The following is a 19,195-nucleotide window of genomic DNA, read 5'->3' as shown; positions in this document are numbered from 1 at the left end:
GGTATAACTTCACCTTGAACAGAAATTTTAGGCCGCTTTTCTCAAGTTGACGGGCAAAATCACAAGCCAGGACACACAGGGTAGGCTAGCGTTGCAAACCTAAGGCACAGGTTTTATCTGCCTGACCTGGACAGAACCATCACAGTGGCAGGTGGGGTGGTGTGTCCTCAAAGTTTGCTCTTTGCGGGGACAGGGAAAGTAGGAATGGTGTGAGCAGGACGGCTAATAAGGAAACAAAACTCTTCTTGCTGTCGGTCACGCTTTCAAAGTGGATGTTTGGGGTCCCCTCAGGTGACAGTAGGTACCTGGGTAGGGGCAGGGATCCACTGACCTGTGCTAAATTTTACTTAAGGGAACAGCTAAAAATCCCAGCCACCACGGGGCGCCTGGGTGGCTCCGTGGGTTAAGCCTCTGCCTTCAGCTCAGGTCATGATCTCAGGGTCCTGGGATCGAGCCCCGCATCGGGCTCTCTGCTCAGCGGGGAGTCTGCTCCCTGACTGCTCCCTCTCTGACTACTTGTGATCTCTCTCTCTCTCTCTTGTCAAATAAATAAAATCTTAAAAAAAAAAAAAAATCCCAGCCACTAATGGTCCGACACGTGGGATGACGGGCACTTTACATTAGGATCTCATCTCAATAGCGAGTATACGGTGCTGACCGCATCTTACCGGTGGAGAAACTGATGCTCCCTGTGGTTCCACAAGCCTTTGGAGGAGGCGCCTGCCACAGGGGTCGGACGCCTGCGAGTTTGGCAGGTAGTGAGTGAGTGTTAGGTGGGGTCCCGGGAAGAGTCAAATTTGGGCACAAGAAACTAAAAGTGTCCTGCCTTTGAGCTAAGCAAATGTCTCATTTACCAGCTTGACCCATCTTTGGGCGGGTGTCAGCAAACCGTTAGCCTAGGGGGACACTGGGACTGCGGGGGATGCTAAGCAGATCCCTGGGCAGGAGGCAGAGGCTGGCCTGGCATCTCTGGCCAAATCAGCGAGCCTCAAAAGTGCTCTGGGTTCGGCACCAAGAGACATGGCAGGTGGCTGATCAAAGTCCAAACAAGCTGGCCCCCCATGCAGGTGCTTCCCCGGGTGAAGGCAGGTCCGTGTGTCAGGGGTGCACACAGCAGGGAGGGGCTTGGCTGCCACGTGGGTAACTCCTGCACTTGTCACTTGGGTTCACAGATGGGTTCACTTCTCTTAAGTTGTTCAAGGAAAAAAAAACCCGGGGTGCCTGGGTGGCTCAGTGGTTAAGCCTCTGCCTTCGCTTCAGGTCATGATCCCAGGGTCCTGGGATCGAGCCCCGCATCGGGCTCTCTGCTCAGCGGGGAGCCTGCTTCCTCCTCTCTCTCTCTCTGCCTGCCTCTCTGCCTACTTGTGATCTCTGTCTGTCAAATAAGTAATAAAATTTTTAAAATCTTTAAAAAAAAAGGAAAAAAAATTGAAAATGTCCTCAATGAACTAATATACAGTGTTTCCATCAAACTAGCAAAATGACTTATAAACCTAAAGCAGAACACCCATAATCTTTTAAATGTTGTAGTTTTTATTTCAGATTGGTGTGTGCTCGGGATGCTTGAGCGCTGAATGAGGTGGTGGCGTTCTCTGGAGACAGAAACCAAGAGCCAACCAAAGTGCTGGTCCACCTCAGGGTGTGTCAGAATAAATACGACCCTTTGTTTTCTTGTGTTTCAGCTGGTTTTCCTGGAATTCTTTGAAGCTCTTTTAAGCTTTGCTCTCATCTCTGTCACTGAACAAATGACTAAAACCTATCTAAATTTGCCAAATGATGACCTGTCTGGAAACAAACATGGAAGTCCTCACACGACAAATCAGGTAAAGTTAGCTTAGAATTTAGAGAGCAAGAAACGGTTTCATTCTGGAATGGTTCAGCCAGCTCAAAACTATCTTGGGCTTTTATGAACCCTTCGGGAAATAATTTAAGACTTCTTTTCACAATTTGAAAAGGTGTATTGTCTTTTCCTTTAAGTTAGGTCCTTGGTCATGACCAAGGGCGTCGACTCCGAGTGGACCAGGAGGCTTAGAACATCTGAGATATTTTGTCATGGAAATGTTTCATGACCCAATCTAGTGTTTACAAGACCGGAGAGCCCGTTCCAGAGTGGAGATGCCAAGAAACAGCTCCCGAGTGTACATGAGACGCTCGCTGGTTTTCTTAGGATGAGGCCAGCTCAGAGGACAGGCCTGCTGGACACGAGGCTCCGCCATAGGACCGGGGTGGAGCGGGGGCAGTGCCGGCCGCCCTACCGAAGGGTCCGGCTGCTGGAGCAAATTGATACGCGCTAGTTTGGGGTGGGGGGTTCGGGTTAAGTCGGCTTGGAGTTCTGATTTTGGAGCCACATTGCATTTGCAGCCACAGGGAGAGTCTTGGGGGCCGATGGAACCTCGCAGCTGGGAGACTCTTCAGACGTGCCCATACAAGGTCACTGCTGTGTACAGAGGGACTCTTCCCACAACCCCCCTGATGTGTCTCAGGCTCAGGGCTTCGTGTGCCACTTGGCCTCACAGTCTGCCCCGCCAACCAGATCTGCCTTGTCCAGGTGGAGGGTATGACTGATGGCCTCTCCAGGTCATCTGGGAGCCTTATCCTGGGCCACGGTTGGGGCTTTGCTCTGAGGGAAATCCGTGTCCCCCCGGAATCCATCCATGACTTCATGGATGGCCGTACATGGACTCTCATAACCGAGTGTGAACACCGGCCTAGGGGTCCTCCCCAGAAACCAACGAGTCATGTTCACTTCTGGCTTTTCACATGTCGTTCCAAATGCCCAACCAGGCAAATCATTCTATCCGTACAGTGTAGGATGACTCGGCAGGGAAATAACTCAACAAGGGTTATTTCACGAGGGTACAACAGGGATGAATCAAAAGAATTCTGCTGGGTGAAAGAAGTCCGACAAGAAAAAGGTACAATTATAGGAAATTCTAGAAAGCACAAAGTAATCTGTAGTGACAGAAAGCAGACCAGCGGTTGCCTAAGGATGAGGGAGGATTCCCGAAGGGCACAGGAAGCTTGGGGGTGATGGACATGTTTGCTGTCTTGATTCAGGTGATCGTTTCACAGGTGTAGACATGTCAAAAGTCATCACACAGTAAAATTGTGGGGTGGGGGGCGCCTGGGTGGCTCAGTTGGTTAAGTGTCTGACTTTGGCTTGGGTCATGATCTCAGGGTTCTGGGATCAAGCCCCCATGTCAGGCTCCCTGCTCGGCAGGCGGTCTGCTTCTCTCCCTCTCTCTCTCTCTCTGCCCCTCCCCCTGCTTGTGTTCTTGCACTTTCAAATAAATATCTTTAAAATTGTATTTATTTATTTATTAAGATTTTATTTATTTACCTGATAGAGATCACAAGTAGGCAGAGAGACAGGCAGAGAGAGAGGGGGAAGCAGGCTCCCCGCTGAGCAGAGAGCCCGATGGCAGAGGCAGAGAGCCGAAGGTAGAGGCTTTAACCCACTGAGCCACCCAGGCGCCCTAAAATTTTATTTATTTTTAAAGGTTTATCTATTTGAGAAAGAGAGAGAGAGACAGTGTCAGACACTTAAACAACTGAGCTGAACCCTTAACCCACTGAGCCACCCAGGTGCCCCAGTAAATAAAATCTTAAAAAAAAAAAAAATCTTGTGTGTTTCCACAGTAACCCAAATCCTCTTCTGTGTTTGTCGTTGCTCAGAACATCCAGAACAGGAGTTCAAGTGTAGGAACAAGCCAGGAATCAGATCCGCAGGACGGCAGCACCAAGTCCTCTTCAAGCAGGCTAGGACTCATGCTTGATCTCAGCAAAATGAGATCCGAGGTTCGTATCGGGCTCCCTGCTTAGTGGGGGGTCTGCTTCTCTCTCTGACCCTCCCCTCTCTCTTTCTCTCTCAAATGAAAACATAAAATCTTAAAAAAAAAAATAAAAATAGTAAAAATCAGTAAGGGACCTCCTGGAATGAAGTGTGGGTTTGCTGAAGGCTGTGGAGTTTGAGACGGAAAGACATGGCCAAGATGATTCTAGGTCTTTGGCCTGAATGATTGGGAGATACAGTTGTCATTTACTGTGAAGGGAAGCCTGGGGTGGGGGATGGGAGTTTGGGGGCAAAATTAGGGAGCTCCTTTTGGACACATTAGGCTTAAAGTGCCTGATCAGACATCCAGGTGGTATAGATGGAGACACATGCCTGGGGTTCAAGGGCAAGATCTAGTTGGAGGCAAAAATGTGGATGTGAACAGCATATATCTGGTTAAAAATGCCATCAATATCGGAACGTACGCACAGTTAACCGCATGTAGACTCTCCCAACCGACCCAGGGAAGACTTTCAAATCTTTGGTTTCTTGGGAGGAGCGTTTTAGTGGGTACAGTAACTGTTATTCATTTCCTTAATTGTACAAATAGCAAAATTTAAGCAGGTTAAAAATAGTCAAAGATAGTTTCTTAAAGAGAATGGTCTCATGAATAGTTTTCTAATTATTTATAAGGTAGCAAATTGGTTTTAGTTCACAATGATGCAGAAGTCACATTTTGTTTTATGATTTCCTTTTCTGTAAAAGCCCAAGATCAAGAAGTCTCTAAGTGATGAAAGAATTTCCAAAATGAACTTTAAATCTCCGGGAAAAGGGCTAATCTTTTTTTGGTCTCAAAATGGTGAGTATTTTAATGACTGAACTCTGATGTTTGCATATCATTGCTTATAAATGATAGAAGGTTTGTAAAATTGTACAGCTCTATTTAATAATATAATTAGGCTGGCAGTGCTACTTCCAATGCTGGCACCTGCTTGATGGAGTTCACTTTCAAGGCATGATCTTGCTGAGGTTGTTTTTGTCTTTGTTTTTGGATTTTTCCAGTTTTATTGAGATGTGAGTGACTTAAAGCCCAAGTCTCAGGTGTATAGCATAATGATTTGATATACATATATCGTGAAATGATCACCACAGTATGCTTTGCTAACATCCATCATCTCATATAGATAACCAAAAAAATTTTTTTTCGTTGTGATGAGAACTCTTAAGATCTACTCTTAAATTTTCATCTATATCATACGGCAGTGTCAACTGTAGTCGTCACACTGGAGATTACATCCCTGTACTTACTTACTGGAAATTTGTACCTTTTGAGTACCTTTATCTAATCCCCCCTACTCCAGCCTCGGGTAACCACAATCTGGTCTCTTTTTCTTTCTTTCTTTCTTTCTTTTTTTTTATTAACATATAATGTATTATTTGCCCCAGGGTGGTCTCCTTTTCTATGAGCATTTTGGTTTTTTAAATTCTACATATAAGTAAGATCATACGGTGTTTGTCTTTCTCTGACTAGCTTATTTCACTTGGCGAAATGCCCTCAAGACCCATCCATGTTGTCACAAATGTCAGGGTTTCCTCCTTTTCAACAGATGAATAAAGTTCCATTGTATATATGCCACACCTTCTTTATCCATCTATCCGTTGGACACTTATGTTGTTTCCATGTCTTGGCTGTGGATGACGTTGCAATGAAACGTGGGCGGGGGGGAGGGGGGCGGGCACACATCTCTTCCACAGTGTTTTTCTTTCCTTCCGGTATGTTCCCAGGAGTGGAACTGCTGGGTTATAGGATTCTTCTATTTTGAATTTTCTGAGGAACCTCCATACTGTTTTCCAGAGGGAATGCACCAATTTACATTCCCTCCAACAGGGCACAAGGGCTCCCCTTTCTCCACATCCTCGCCAGCATTGGCTACCTCTTGTCTTCAGTGTTCTCGGTTCTGACAGGTGTGAGGTCACCTCTCATTGTGGTTTCATTTGCATTTCCCTGATGATAAGTGATGCTGAGGACTTCTTTTTCATGTACCCATTGGCCACTTGTATATCTACTTTGGAAAAAATGTCTATTCAGGTGGTTTGCCTACTTTTATTTTTTTTCTATTGAGTTGTAGGAGTTCTTTGTATTTTGGATTTGAAGCCCTCATTGGATATATGCTTTGCAAAATACTTCTTCCTATTCTACAGGTTGTCTTTTCATTTTGTTCTTTTCTTTTGCTTAGTTCGGTGTCATCCTGCTTGTCTATTTCTGATCATGTTGCTTGTGCTTTAGGCATCATATCCAAAAAATCCTTGCCAAGACCCGTGTCAAGGAGCTTCCCCCCACCCCCGTTTTCTTCTAGCAGTTTTATGGTTTCTAATCTTACATTTAAATTTTAAATAATTTTGAGATAATTAATGTGAATGGTGTAAGACAGGTGTTTAGTTTCATTTTTTTACATGTGAATGTGCAATTTTCCCAACACCGCTACTGACTTCCTTGTCAAGTACTTCCTCTACACATGGGTTTATTTCTGGGTTCTTGATTCTGTTCCATTGTCTGTGTCTGTTTTTATGCCAGCACCATACTGTTACACTTTTTATACTGTGTAGCATAGCTTCAAGTCAGGAAGTAAGATGCCTCCTGCTCAGTTCTTTCTCAGGATTGCTTTGGCTACTTGGGGTCTTTTGTGGTTCCATATTAAATTTAGAGCTGTTTTTTCTACCTGTTAAAACTGCCATTGGAATCTTATAGAGATTGCATCAAATCCATAAATTGTTCTTGGTAGTATTGACAACAATATTAAATTTTCCAATCCATGAATGTGGGTTTCCTTTCCATTTATTTTTGTCTTCTTCAATTTCCTTCCATCATGTCTTGGAGTAGAGTAGAGATCTTTTACCTCATGGCTAAATTTATTCCTAAGTATTTTATTGTTTTGATGGTATTGTAAATGGGGTCATTTTCTTTCTTTTCCTGATAATTCATTGTTAGTGTATAGAGAACATACTGATTTTCGTATGCTAATTTTATATCCTGCAACTTTCCTGGATTCATTGATTAGACCTAATGAGTTTTTTGGTGTAGTATTCAGGATTTCCTAAATATAAAATCATGTCATCTACAAATAGAGACAATTCTACCTCTTCCTTTCCAATTATGATATTTTTAATTTCTTTTTCTTGCCTAATCGCTCTGGCTAGGATCTTCCAGTATTATGTTGAATAAAAGTGAGAGTGGATCCTTCTCTTGTTCCTGATCTTAGAGCAACATTTTTCAGTCTTTAACTATTGAGTGTGATATTAGCTGAGGACTTATAATACATAGCTTTAAAAGAGAAAATATTTATTTATTTGAGTGAGAGAGAGCACAAGCAGGGGGAGGGGCAGAGGGAGAGGAAAAGTCATAAGCAGACTCCCTGCCAAGTGGGGAGTCCACTTGGGGTGCGAGGCTTGATCCCAGGACCCTGAGATCATGACCTGAGCTTAAGTCAGCCACCAGCCAACCTGGCCACCCAGGCACCCTATATATAGCCTTTACCATATTGAGGTATGTTCCTTCTGTACCTTGTTAAGGTTTTTTTTTTTTAAATCATGAATCAATATTGAATTTTGTCAAATGTCTTTTCTGAGTTTACAGAGATGATCATATAATTTTTTCTTTGATTCTATTAATGTGATGTATCACATTGATTGATTTGCATATGTTGAACCATCTTTGCCTCCCAGGGATAAATAAATCCCAGTTGACCATGGTGAATGATCCCTTTAATATGCTGAATTTAGTGTACTGGTACTTTATCAAATATTGTTGCTCCTATATTCAAAAGGGATACTGGCCTGTAGTTTTCTTTTCTGGTAGTGTCCTTTTCTGACTTTGGGAGAAGTGTAATTCTGACCTCATAAAATAAGTTTGGGAGTGTTACCTCCTCTTCAGTTTTTGGGAAGAGAGAAGGATTTGCATTAATTTTTTCCCAAATGTTTGCTAAAGTACAACAGTGAAACTCTGGTCTTGGGCTTTTCTTTGCTGGGAGATTTTTGACTACTAATTCAACCTTACTAATAATTGGTCCGTTCAGATTTTCTATTTCTTCTTGATTCAGTCTTGGTACGTTGTATATTCCTAAGAATTTCTCCATTTCTTCTAGTTTATTCAGTTTGTTGGTGTATAATTGTTCCTAGTAGCCTCTTATAATCTTTATATTTCTGTAGTATTACTCATGTGTGTTTTGATTCATAATGTTGTTGATTTGGATCCTCTCTGTTTTTTCCTTGGTTAGTCTAGCTAAAGGTGTCGACTTTTTTTTTCAAAGAATTGATTCTGAGTTTTGTTAATATTTTCTATTTTCCTGTTCTCTATTTTGTGAATTTCTGCTCTAATCTTTATTATTTCCATCCTTCTGCAACTTTTGGATCTAGTTTCTTTTTCTAGTTCCCAACGCAGAGTTAGGTTAGTTTATTCGAATTCTTTCTTGTTTCTTTTTTTTAAGATTTTATTTATTTATTCGACAGATAAAGATCACAAGTAGGCAGAGAGAGAGAGAGAGAGGAGGAAGCAGGCTCCCTGCTGAGCAGAGAGCCCGATGTGGGGCTTGATCCCAGGACCCTAGGATCATGACTGGAGCCAAAAGCAGAGGCTTTAACCCACTGAGCCACCCAGGCACCCCTCTTTCTTGTTTCTTAATGTAGGTGTTTATTGCTGTGAACTTCTTTCTTAGAACCATGTTAGCTGCATCCTGTAAATTCTGGTATATTGTGTTGTATTTTGTCTCAAGATTTTTTTATTATGTTCAATTCCCCAACGTATAATACATTAGTTTTTGATGTATTTCAGTGATTCATTAATTGCATATAATACCTAGTGCTTATCACAATACATGCCCTCTCTAATACCCATTACCCAGTTACCATGTCCCCTCATTCCCTCTCCCTTCTGTAACCCTCGGTTTATTTCCTGATACTTTTAAACTTCCCCTTTAATTTCTTCTTCCATCCATTCGTTGTTCAGGAAAGTGTTAATTTCCCCGTGTTTGTGAATTTTCCAGTTTTCCTCTGGTTATTGATTTCTAGTTTTATACCATTGTGGTCAGAGAAGATACTTAATAGGACTTCAGTCTCGAATTTGCTAAGACTTGCTTTGTGGTCTAACGTATGGTCTATGCTAGAAAATGTTCCAGTTGTGCTTGAAAAGAGTGTGTATTCTGTTGTCAGAATATTCTGTGTATGTCTGTTAGGTCCATTTGGTATATAGCATTGATCAACTCTGTTTCCTTATGATCTGTCTGGATGACCTATCCATTGTTGGGAGTGGGATATTAAAGTTTCCAACTATTATTATATTGTTTATTTCTCTTTTTTGCTGTCAGTTTTTGCTTTATTTAGGCACCCTGGAGTTAGCAGCATAAATATAAATGTATCTTCTTGATGGATTGACTGCTTTATCATTATATAATGACCTTGTCTCTTTTTTCTATTTTTCAAGTCTGTGTTGTCTGGGGATGCCTGGGTGGCTCAGTGAGTTAAGTGTCAGTCAGTTAAGTGTCGGTTCAGGTCATGATCTCAGGGTCCTGGGACTGGGTCCTGCATCAGGCTCCTTGCTTAGTGGAAAGTCTGCTTGCTTCTCCCTCTTATTCTGCCCTTCCCCTGCTCGTTCTCTCAAATAAAATCTTTAAGAAAAATAGTCTGTGTTGTCTTATTACCATTTGCTTGAAATATCTTCTCCACCCTTTCACGCTCAGTCTACGTGTGTCTTTAAGGTTAAGTGAATTCTTGTAGGCAGCTTATTGTTGGATCTTGCCTTTTTATCCGTTCAACTATTCTGTGCCTTTGACTGGAGAATTCAATCTTGATTTACACTTAAAGGAATTACTGATAGCTAAGGACATACTACTGATCTTTTGTTAGTTGTTTTCTAATTGTTTCGTAGAGCTACTAGGCTACAGGATAGGCTTCATGGTTGCCTAGGTATTCTGGTCAGGTTGGGTGGTATACTCAGCTGTAGATGAGGCTATGAATTAGCTTCCCTACTCTGGGCGGGGGGGGCAGCAGGACAGGGGGCCCGTGGCTTCCGTGGCCTGTTGTTTGGGTACCTGAGTCAGGCAAGTGTGTGAAATGAATTCCTTGGCCAGACAGGTTGCTGGTTTTGCTCTGCAGACAGGGAAGGTCCTAGGTCGTGCTCTCTGTTCAAGTGCAGGGCTGTTGGGTGGGCTAAAGCCCGGATCCAGCAATGAGGTGGGATGGTGGGGAGGAAGTAGTGTTAGGAGTCAGTTTTCTTGGCTGAGTGGAGAGGGAGAACTGCTCCAAGGCTGATAATGCTCTGTTTGTGGTCTTGACTCCAACCGACCCATGCTCCCACATTCCCTGGCTGAACAGGGCCACTGGCTTTGCTCGGCAGGCTGTCAGCTCTGCCTACCAGACTCTGCTGAAATGCTGCAGGGCTATGCAGCTTTGCCGATGTTCTGGCCAGGCTTTCTGCCGGAGCAGGGCTGGGAGCTCTACTTAGCGCTGGGCGGGGCTATGAGTCAGCTCCTCTGCTTGGGCAAAGCCGTGGAACCCCCCCCACGTGGAACCGGCTGCCAAACTTTCTGCTTGAGTGTTGATGGATTATGCAGCTTGCCGGCGTTCTTGCCTTTCTGCTAGGATGCTGGAAGCCAGGCTATGACTCGGCTCCCCTTCCTGGGCAGGGGAGCTGACCAGGCTCCAGGAATGGCACAGCTCTTCATCTGAGGACATTAGTCAGGCTGACCTGTACCCTGTGGAGTTTCCTGGTCAGATTTCACCACGGACTTGGTTCCGTAGGCGAGCAAAGACACCGTTTGGGGGCTGCCCCTTGGGTACCGCAGGTAGGAACTCAGTCTGCCACGATCGCAGTGCGGATTGTTGCAGGTCCCCTTCTGGCACTGTCAAATTCCCAGTGCTAGAGCCCCCAGATTCCCTAGCAACTCCCCTGGGGAAAGACTGGAGTGGGGACCCCCCAAGAAGAGACCCGCAGTACTGGGGAAGCTGGATGGGTACCCTGGACTCTTTTTCCACTGGAGGGACCACTGGCTCAGGGCAGGCCTCAGTTTGGTGCTGTGCCCTCCTAGGGGAGGAGGGGAGAATGTGGGCAGCATGTAGCCGTTCCTCTTACCCTCCCAGTGCTGTTTCGTTCTCTGTGGTGAAGGGGGCGCTTCAGCCTCACCCCTGTATTCTAGGATTTTCTCAGTGGTATCCTGTCCATGAGGAGCTGTTGGTTCTTCTTTTGAAGAGGGAGTGAAATCAGGCAATAACCCATGTCACCATCTTGGTGATGTCACTTCTCCTGGAGTTGACTTTCAAAAGCATGATCTTACCAAGTTGAATCAGTCTGTTTGGACAGCTGTTCCTCCAGCATGGGCCCACATGTCCATCTCTCGAGCCTGATATTGTTGACTATATCTTTATACAACGGACTTGTGTTTCTCAGGAGCTTGATTCACTTGAAAAAAAAAATCAAAGTATAATTAACATAGTGTTATATTAGTTTTAGGTGTATAACAGGATTCAACAATTTTATACATTAGTCTATGCTCATCAAGATAAGTGTGCTAAGTGTGTTGAACCCCTTTCTAAATTTCACCCATTCCCCCCCCATTCACATGTCTGGCAACCACCAGTCCTCTGTATTTAAGAATTTGTCTCTCTTTTTCTTGGTTTATTCATTTGTTTTCTTAAATTCCACATATGAGTGAAATCATATGGTATTTGTCTCTCTGACTTCACTTAACATTATACACTTTAGGTCCATCCACGTTATTGCAAATGGCAAGATCTCATTATTTTTTGTGGCTGGGTACCGTTCCTTTGTCTGCATGTAGGTATATATACATGCGTGTGTGACAGACCTTCATCCGTTCATCTATGGAGAGATACTTGGGTTGCTTCCAGATCTGGCTCTTATAAATAATGCTGCAATAGTGCAAATATCTTTTCAAATTAGTGTTTTCATTTTCTTTGGATAAATACCCAGTACTGGAACTACTGAATCGTATGGTAATTTTAACTCTCCATACCATTTCCTACAGTGGCTGCACCAGTTTGCATTCCCACCAACAGTGCACAAGAGTTCCTTTTCCTCCACGTCATCACCAACGCTTGTTATTTCTTGTGTTTTTGATTTGAGCCGTTCTGAAGGTGTAGGTGGTATCTCACTGTGGTTTTGATTTGCATTTCTGATGATAAGTGAGCCTCTTTTCATGTGTCTGTTGGCCATCTGTATGTTTTCTTTGGGAAAATATGTGTTCAGATCCTCTTGTCCATTTATTAATAGGATTGTTTTTGGTGTTAAGGGATTAATATCCAAAATATATAAAGAACTTATCAGATCTATCATTCCCAAACATCTTTTCCCATTCTGTACGTTGCCCTTTTGTTGTGATGGTTCCCTTCACTGTGTAAAAGGCTTTTTATTCTAATGTAGTCCCAATAGTTAATTTTTGCTTTTGTTCACCTCGAGAGACACATCTAGAAAAATACTACTAGGGCCGGTGTCAGAGAAACTACTACCTGTGTTTTCTTCTAGGAATTCTCTGGTTAGGTAGGTCTTTAATCCATTTTGCTTCTGCATAGCGGATAAGATATTGTTTTTAACTGAGCACCTTTAAAAACCAAAACCCTCATATTTCTTCTAATATTATCTCCTTTCCTGGTAAAATCTATCCAGCATTCTGTCTGCTGCCTCCATTTCCCCAAGTCCCAGGTCATTACTCAGCCCTGTCCACACGGCGGCGGGGGTGGGTGGGTGGTGGGGTGGGGCGGTGGTGGCATAAAAACCACCCGAGCAGGAAGATCACTGCTGAATTCCCAGAGCCTAAACCATGCTAAGTTACTGAAACCTAAACAATACTAATTCAAAAGTTCCTGTCTTTTAATCCACCAACTTTCTTCTGCTTGGTTTATTCTGTGGTTGATGCTCTCCTGCATTTTCATCTCACATGCTCCACAATTTTTTTGTGATTTCCATCTCCTTCTTATGAACTCCTTTTGTTTGTAAGTTGTTTTCCTGATTTCACAGGATTGTCTTCTGTGTGTGCTTGTAGCTCCGAGTGTCTTTCAAATGGCTATTATGAATGCTCAGGTCAGTTGCAGACCTCGATGATACCTTTGGGCTGGTTATTGGGGGATTATTGTGCTCTCGCAGATGTGTCATGTTTCTTAGATGGTTTGTGTTCCTTGAAGTCTTATTTTGCTGTCTTTCCACCTGAAATCTCTACTCTTGATCCTGTGATATACCAGGCTGAGTGCTGGCAGCCTCCCTTTTGCTTTCCCAGGGTAGGTGCTAAAACTCGTTTGTGGTCTCTCCCTGGCCCCCATGCTGTGAGCTCTCACTCCCACCACTGTTATGTGGGTGGGGTGCATTGGGGGCTGTGGGCCAGTGGGCACCAATGACCTCTCTTCCTGCATTTCCTCTTCTTGGACATTTCATATAAATGGAATCCTGTTTATTTTATCTATCTTCTTTCACTTGTAATTACTTTGGGATTCATTCATGCTATAACATCTCTTAGTATTTTGTTCCTTTGCGTAGCTGAGTAGTGTTCCATTGTATGAATAAACCACATTTTATCTCTTCGTCAGTTGGGATGGACAGCTGGGCTCTTCCCACTTTGGACTATCATGAATACTGAAAAATGGTGTGCAAAGCATGGTGGACATAGCTTCACTTTTCTTGGATGGATATCTAGTAGTGGAATTGTCGTGTGATATAAACAGCCAGGCTGTTTTCCTAATTGGCCAGATCATTCTATCTGCCATCAGTAATATATGAGAAGGTCTGGCTTTCCATGTCTTCTCCAACACTTAGTTGTGTGTTTAAAAAAAATTTTTTTTAAAGATTTTATTTATTTATATAACAGAGAGATCACAAGAAGGCAGAGAGGCAGGCAGAGAGAGAGGAGGAAGCAGGCTCCCTGACGAGCAGAGAGCCTGATGCGGGGCTCGATCCCAGGACCCTGAGATCATGACCTGAGCCGAAGGCAGAGGCTTTAACCCACTGAGCCACCCAGGCACCCCTAAGAAAAATTTTTTAATGGGTTGTCTCATTGAATTATTCATGTAACCCGGATACAAGTCATTCTTCATCTGATATGTTTGGTGCATGACCTTTTTTATAATTATTTGCTTTGGCAAGCATGGCTTGTGGGAAAACCGCTAGTGTATCACTGAATGTTTACTGTTAAATCATCTAGCCTTCATACCACCTCTGTGAGGGGGACCCTCCATGGTTCCCTTTTTGATGAGGAAACCAAGGCACAGATATTCAGTGGCAGGTTACACAGCTAGTCGGTGGCAGAGCTGAGCCTGGACTGGAACTTGTTTGGCTGCTGTCTGTGCTCTTAACTACCGCGCTCTGCTACGTCTGAAGCAGAGGCTGGGCCTGCCCGTGACATGGTGCCCAGAGCCTGTTAGAGGGTCATTCATTCCCCTGAGTCGTTACTCATCACTCACCTCCATGCACAACATTCTCCCAAGCCTAGCCTGCCATGGCTGACATGGATATTCTAGAACCTAGGAACTCACGTGGGAAGTGCCAACAAAGGTCTCCCTCGGTCTTTGTAAAGTCTGGCATTGGCCTCAAGGTTCTTCCTATTAGCGTTCCGCTCCGTGCTCGCCCCAGTGGCTCCTGAGAGGGGAAGGTGGACTGTTCGCAGCACAGAACCTTTCCATCACCCCCGTCCCCAGTCTCCTCACCCCTCCCCGCCCGCACGCAGCAGAGTGGCCCACACTAAAAACACTCGCTGTCTTGGGAGATCCCTGAGCTTACTGACCTTACAGAACTATTCAAAGCAATATCTTCCCAGAATCAGCTACTTAAACACATTCCCACGCGGACATCTGTCGGCCCTCGTGTAGATGGGAAGCAACTCTCACCAAGGCAGTAGTTTCACCTGCTTTCTTCTGCAATTAAGAGTTAAAAATCCTCTTTCACGGGGCACTGGGGTGGCTCAGTCCACTGAGCGTCTGACTCCTGGTCTCAGCTCAGGTCACGACCTCAGGGCGGGAGATCGGGAGATCACGTCCCACACCCAGCTCTGCGCTGGGCTCTACACTTGCTCAGTGTGGATTTGGCTTGCGACTCTCTCCCTCTCCCCTCGCCTGCATTCTCTAAATAATAAAATCTTTAAAAAAAATGCTCTTTCACTATTTTCTTAATGAAAACAGTCTTTAAAGACAACGCATGCAAAAACCAAGAGGCTTTCTTTGTTTTTCTCCCAGCGAAATATGCAAGATGCTAAGTCTCTCTAGTTTTAATTTTGGAAAACCAAAATACCTACAGCATTTAGAACACACCGGGAGACTCAAAGTGTTGGCAGTCACAGGTCAGGTCCACTGACACTCGCCTCACTTCAGGTGGTCAGGGAAGCCCTTCTTGCTGACCTTCAGCCTCCCAAGCTTGGGGGGAAGCGCAGCCTCCCCCCCCCCCCCCTTCCAGGGGCTGAAGATGCTCAGGCAAGGCAGGGAGGGGCAGAGCCGGGATTGTCTTCGTGCTCCTTTTTTAACCTCTTCCAGAGAGAAAAGAAAACTCCAAGGACGAACAAAAGGAAAAACTTCCTGTGTGGATCACAAGTTTGTACATCTTTTTTGTGAATATCCTGTTCCCTGCACATAAACACGAAGAAACCCTCAAGCAGAAAATAAGGGAGAACAGGCTGCATCAGGCGGCCCTGGCGCACCAGAGGAAACTGGAAAACGACGAGCTGGAAGCCAGGTAACTTACAGAACCTTTCAGCGCCTCTCTTCCAGCTTTCCTTCCCATCTCTGTGGCCGGGGACCAAACGCTTTCATGAAAAATGTACAACTTCCTCTGGGAGGCGGCTCCTGCGGTGGCACCGAGAACCTGGAACTGCCAGAAGAATCCTGCCTGGGATGGCTGGTCCTCCGGGGTGGCGGGAACACCTAGGCCCCAAGGCGCACACAGAGTAGCACCGAGAGGCCACCGAGCTAGGCTGCTGGGTTCAGATCCCAGCCCTGCCCCTTGACCCATAGGTGACCCTGGGCAAGGTCCACTCACGGTGCCTTGGTTTCCCCATCTGTAAGTGCAGATAATCCCCCGTATCAGGCTGTTGTGAGGATTTGGTGAGCTGATGTTGTGAAGTGTCTAGAACAGTGCCTGGCCTGTGCTGAGCACCCACTATCTGCCGCTCGCCTACCTTTCTAGAACCGTGGTCGAGAACTGTGGCCATGTGGCCAGAGTGCCAAAGCCTGCTCTTTGCAAAGCACACGTTGAGCCTGTTGGTCTGTTGAAGAAAGCATTAAATTATACGTACGGGCAAAGACCATGAGTATTTTAAAAGGCTACTTTCTAGCTGCTAAGTTGCTACAGAGGAAAATGGTTCGAAAATCACTTTAGATACATGAAAACTTGATTCTGGACTGTCCAGACGTGGCATCACTTTGTATATCAGGCAAAGTGAGGACAATTTACAGTTCTGCTTACAGAAACTGTTGAAATCTAGGGATGGCCTACTTGGCATAAACAAAATAGAGCATAAAACTGGTTTTGAAATTGCAAAGAGAAATCAAAGGTACCTTCCTGCGTTTGTTTCTTGTGTTAGGCTGAACAGCTTGAGAGAGGAAGAGGCCAAAAGACCAGAATGTGATGTCGACATCACTGTGCTCAAGGAACCGGTGGATGCCCTGTCCTCAAGTCTCACACCAAGCCCCCCTAAAGAGGACACGGCAGTGTCCCAATCCAGCAAGCCCGCCGCAAGTAAGAAAAAGAAAAAGTAGAGGTTACGAGCCCCGAGCACATGCAGATGTAAAAGGTGCTTACAAGGGAAGCACAGCAACACATTTCCTGACCAATAAAATTGTGTCTTCCTTCTTGTCATAGTGTCTTTGAAATACCACTGCCTGGGCCACTGCATTTCATGTTTCTTATGTGCTGGAATCACAGAAATGCCTGCATTTTGAAAATGGAGATGAACGATTAAAAAAATATATATAAAAATGTTTATATATATACATATATACACATACATATATATACACATATACATACATATACATATATATAAATACTTATATATAATATATATGGCACATGCATTTAATACCCATGTATGCTATAGTATATACTCTATAAAGTATTGTTTATATATGTAAGTATATATATCAAAGTATAGTACAGGTGATGAAGTTTAGAATCTGATAAAACTCATCAGAAGACAGATTTATTTAAACATTTCTTCAGGGCCCCCTACCAGAGCCTGGATCACCACCTTTGCCTGTCACCACCCCGTGTCCAAATCATACCTGTCCTCCCGTGCTATCTCGTAGCCTCTCCTCCCCAGCTCCCACGAGTTCCCCAGCACAGCAAACACTGCAGGGACAAGGCGGAAAGGTGGGGGATAGGTGTGCAGTGAGGGAAAGCTGACGTCTGTGTTAGAAAATGTTATGCTACTCTGTGTTAAATTTAAGGATAACCACCAAAAGCATGAAAATACAATCTGTGGCTTCCAAACTAGGGGAAGGAAGGAAATGATCATCCAACATGAAGCTGGGGAAAGGGAAAGCACAAAGAAAAAGGCTGGAAACCGAAATCATCGAAGCTGGTGGGAAACGTGCTGATATACCTCACCATTGTGAGAAGGTTTGACCCCCCTCTTCCTCTGCCCAAGCCCCCAGATAATTAGACCGGGTTCAAAATCGAAACTCACTTCACTGTTCTTCTTTACAATGGAAAACTTCTTAAAACCAGACAGAAAGGCTGAAAATAAAGATATGAAAAAAGATGTACCAGGAAAATCTAATCGAGAGGACTGGAATTGTAAGCAATATTAGAAAAACAGTTTAGAGGCGCCAGGGTGGCTCAGTCAGTGAAGCGTCAGACTCTTGGTTTTGGCTCAGATCATGATCTCAAGGGTCGTGAGATCAAGCCTGGCCTCAAGCTCCATTGCTGAGTGTGGAGCCTGCTTAGGATTCTCACTCACTCTCTCCCTCTGCCCCTCCACCCACTGCCTTCAGTCTCTCTCCCTAAAAAAAGTAAAAAATGTAGGGGTGCCTGGGTGGCTCAGTGAGTTAAAGGCTCTGCCTTTGGCTCAGGTCATGATCTCAGGGTCCTGGGATCAAGCCCCGCATTGGGCTCTCTGCTCAGCGGGGAGGCTGCTTCCTCCTCTCTCTGCCTATCTCTCTGCCTACTTGTGCTCTCTCTCTCTCTCTCTGTCAAATAAATAAAATCTTTAAAAAAACAAAAATAATAAAATAAAAAATGTAAAAAGAACAAGATTTAAAGAAAACAGCTGAATAGGGATAAAACCAAAAATAATGATAAAAGGACCAACCCCCCAAAAGATGCATTATTCATAAACACCTTACATGATGGCCTTGCAAAAGCCAGCGGAATTACAAGGAGGAAAACAATCAAAAAGACAAACACCTGGTAAGGATAATTTAAGCAAGGAAACCGAGAAGTCTGAACACACAGAAACAAGACTGCAACACTGAATAAATACAGCCTGCATTTTCAGTTGAAAAGTACAAATTCAAAGGATACATCTGAGACCATGATCTAACTGTGCTGCAATTCGAAAGTCAGCAATGAAGACACGACACAGAACACCTTCTATCACCGGAAACACAGTCTCAGGTAACTTGTGGGTTAAGAGTGATTCAGGATTTCATAATGGAAAGAGAAAATTACAGAAGACACGAGAGTGGCAACAAAAATTCCAGCCAGGCAACACCTCCGCTGTGAGGACACAAGCAGTTGTTGCCACTCCGGGCTTCTACATGACAAATCAAGAATGCTTGACGTGGGGCACCTGGGTGGCTCAGTGGGTTAAAGCCTCTGCCTTTGGCTCAGGTCATGATCCCAGGGTCCTGGGATCCAGCCCCGCGTCGGACTCTCTGCTCAGCAGGGAGCCTGCTTCCCCCTCTCTCTGCCTACTTGTGATCTCTGTCTGTCAAATAAATAAATAAATAAAATCTTTAAAAAAAAAAAAATGCTTGACGTGGGGCGCCTGGGTGGCAGTGGGTTAAGCCTCTGCCTTCGGCTCAGGTCATATCTCAGGGTCCTGGGATCAAGCCCCACATTGGGCTCTCTGCTCAGCGGGGAGCCTGCTTCCTCCTCTCTCTGCCTCTCTGCCTACTTGTGATCTCTCTCTGTCAAATTAATAAATAAAATCTTTAAAAAAAAAAAATGCCTGACGTTTAGACCACACTGGGGCACTTCTGTTCAGTCCTCTATACTGTATGTGGTCTAAAAATCACATTAGTACTCAAGAGAAAAACCAAGTCTAGCCATTATTTTGGCCAAATGCTCGGGGTTCGCCACCGCAGCTCTACCGACTGGGAAGGGACCCGAACTCCGGGAAGCTATAACTGCTAGAGTATCCCCAAGGACAAGCACGGGCCCCGAGGGTCGGAGTGGCCCCCAAGCTAGCAACAGCTGAGAGACTCACAGCCAGACCA

At 44.5% G+C, this 19,195-nt stretch overlaps 1 protein-coding gene across 1 annotated transcript in view; it reads left to right on the top strand.

Moving 5' to 3' along the window:
- RSPH10B (radial spoke head 10 homolog B) overlaps positions 1–16,612 on the top strand; it is a 52,741-nt gene extending 36,129 nt beyond the window's left edge. Inside the window, exons 16-20 of the mRNA XM_080830379.1 lie at positions 1,683–1,823; positions 3,676–3,798; positions 4,538–4,631; positions 15,293–15,491; positions 16,339–16,612. Of these exons, the coding sequence (XP_080686505.1) occupies positions 1,683–1,823; positions 3,676–3,798; positions 4,538–4,631; positions 15,293–15,491; positions 16,339–16,513 (732 nt within the window). The 3' untranslated portion in view covers positions 16,514–16,612. The remainder of the gene's footprint in view (positions 1–1,682; positions 1,824–3,675; positions 3,799–4,537; positions 4,632–15,292; positions 15,492–16,338) is intronic.
- The last annotated feature ends 2,583 nt before the right edge of the window (positions 16,613–19,195 follow it).

Source organism: Martes martes (genome assembly GCF_963455335.1).
Source record: "Martes martes genome assembly, chromosome: 18".
Classification (NCBI taxonomy): Eukaryota; Metazoa; Chordata; class Mammalia; order Carnivora; family Mustelidae; genus Martes; species Martes martes.
The sequence above is the reverse complement of the archived record's forward strand: the minus strand, read 5'-3'. Positions and strand labels throughout refer to the sequence as shown.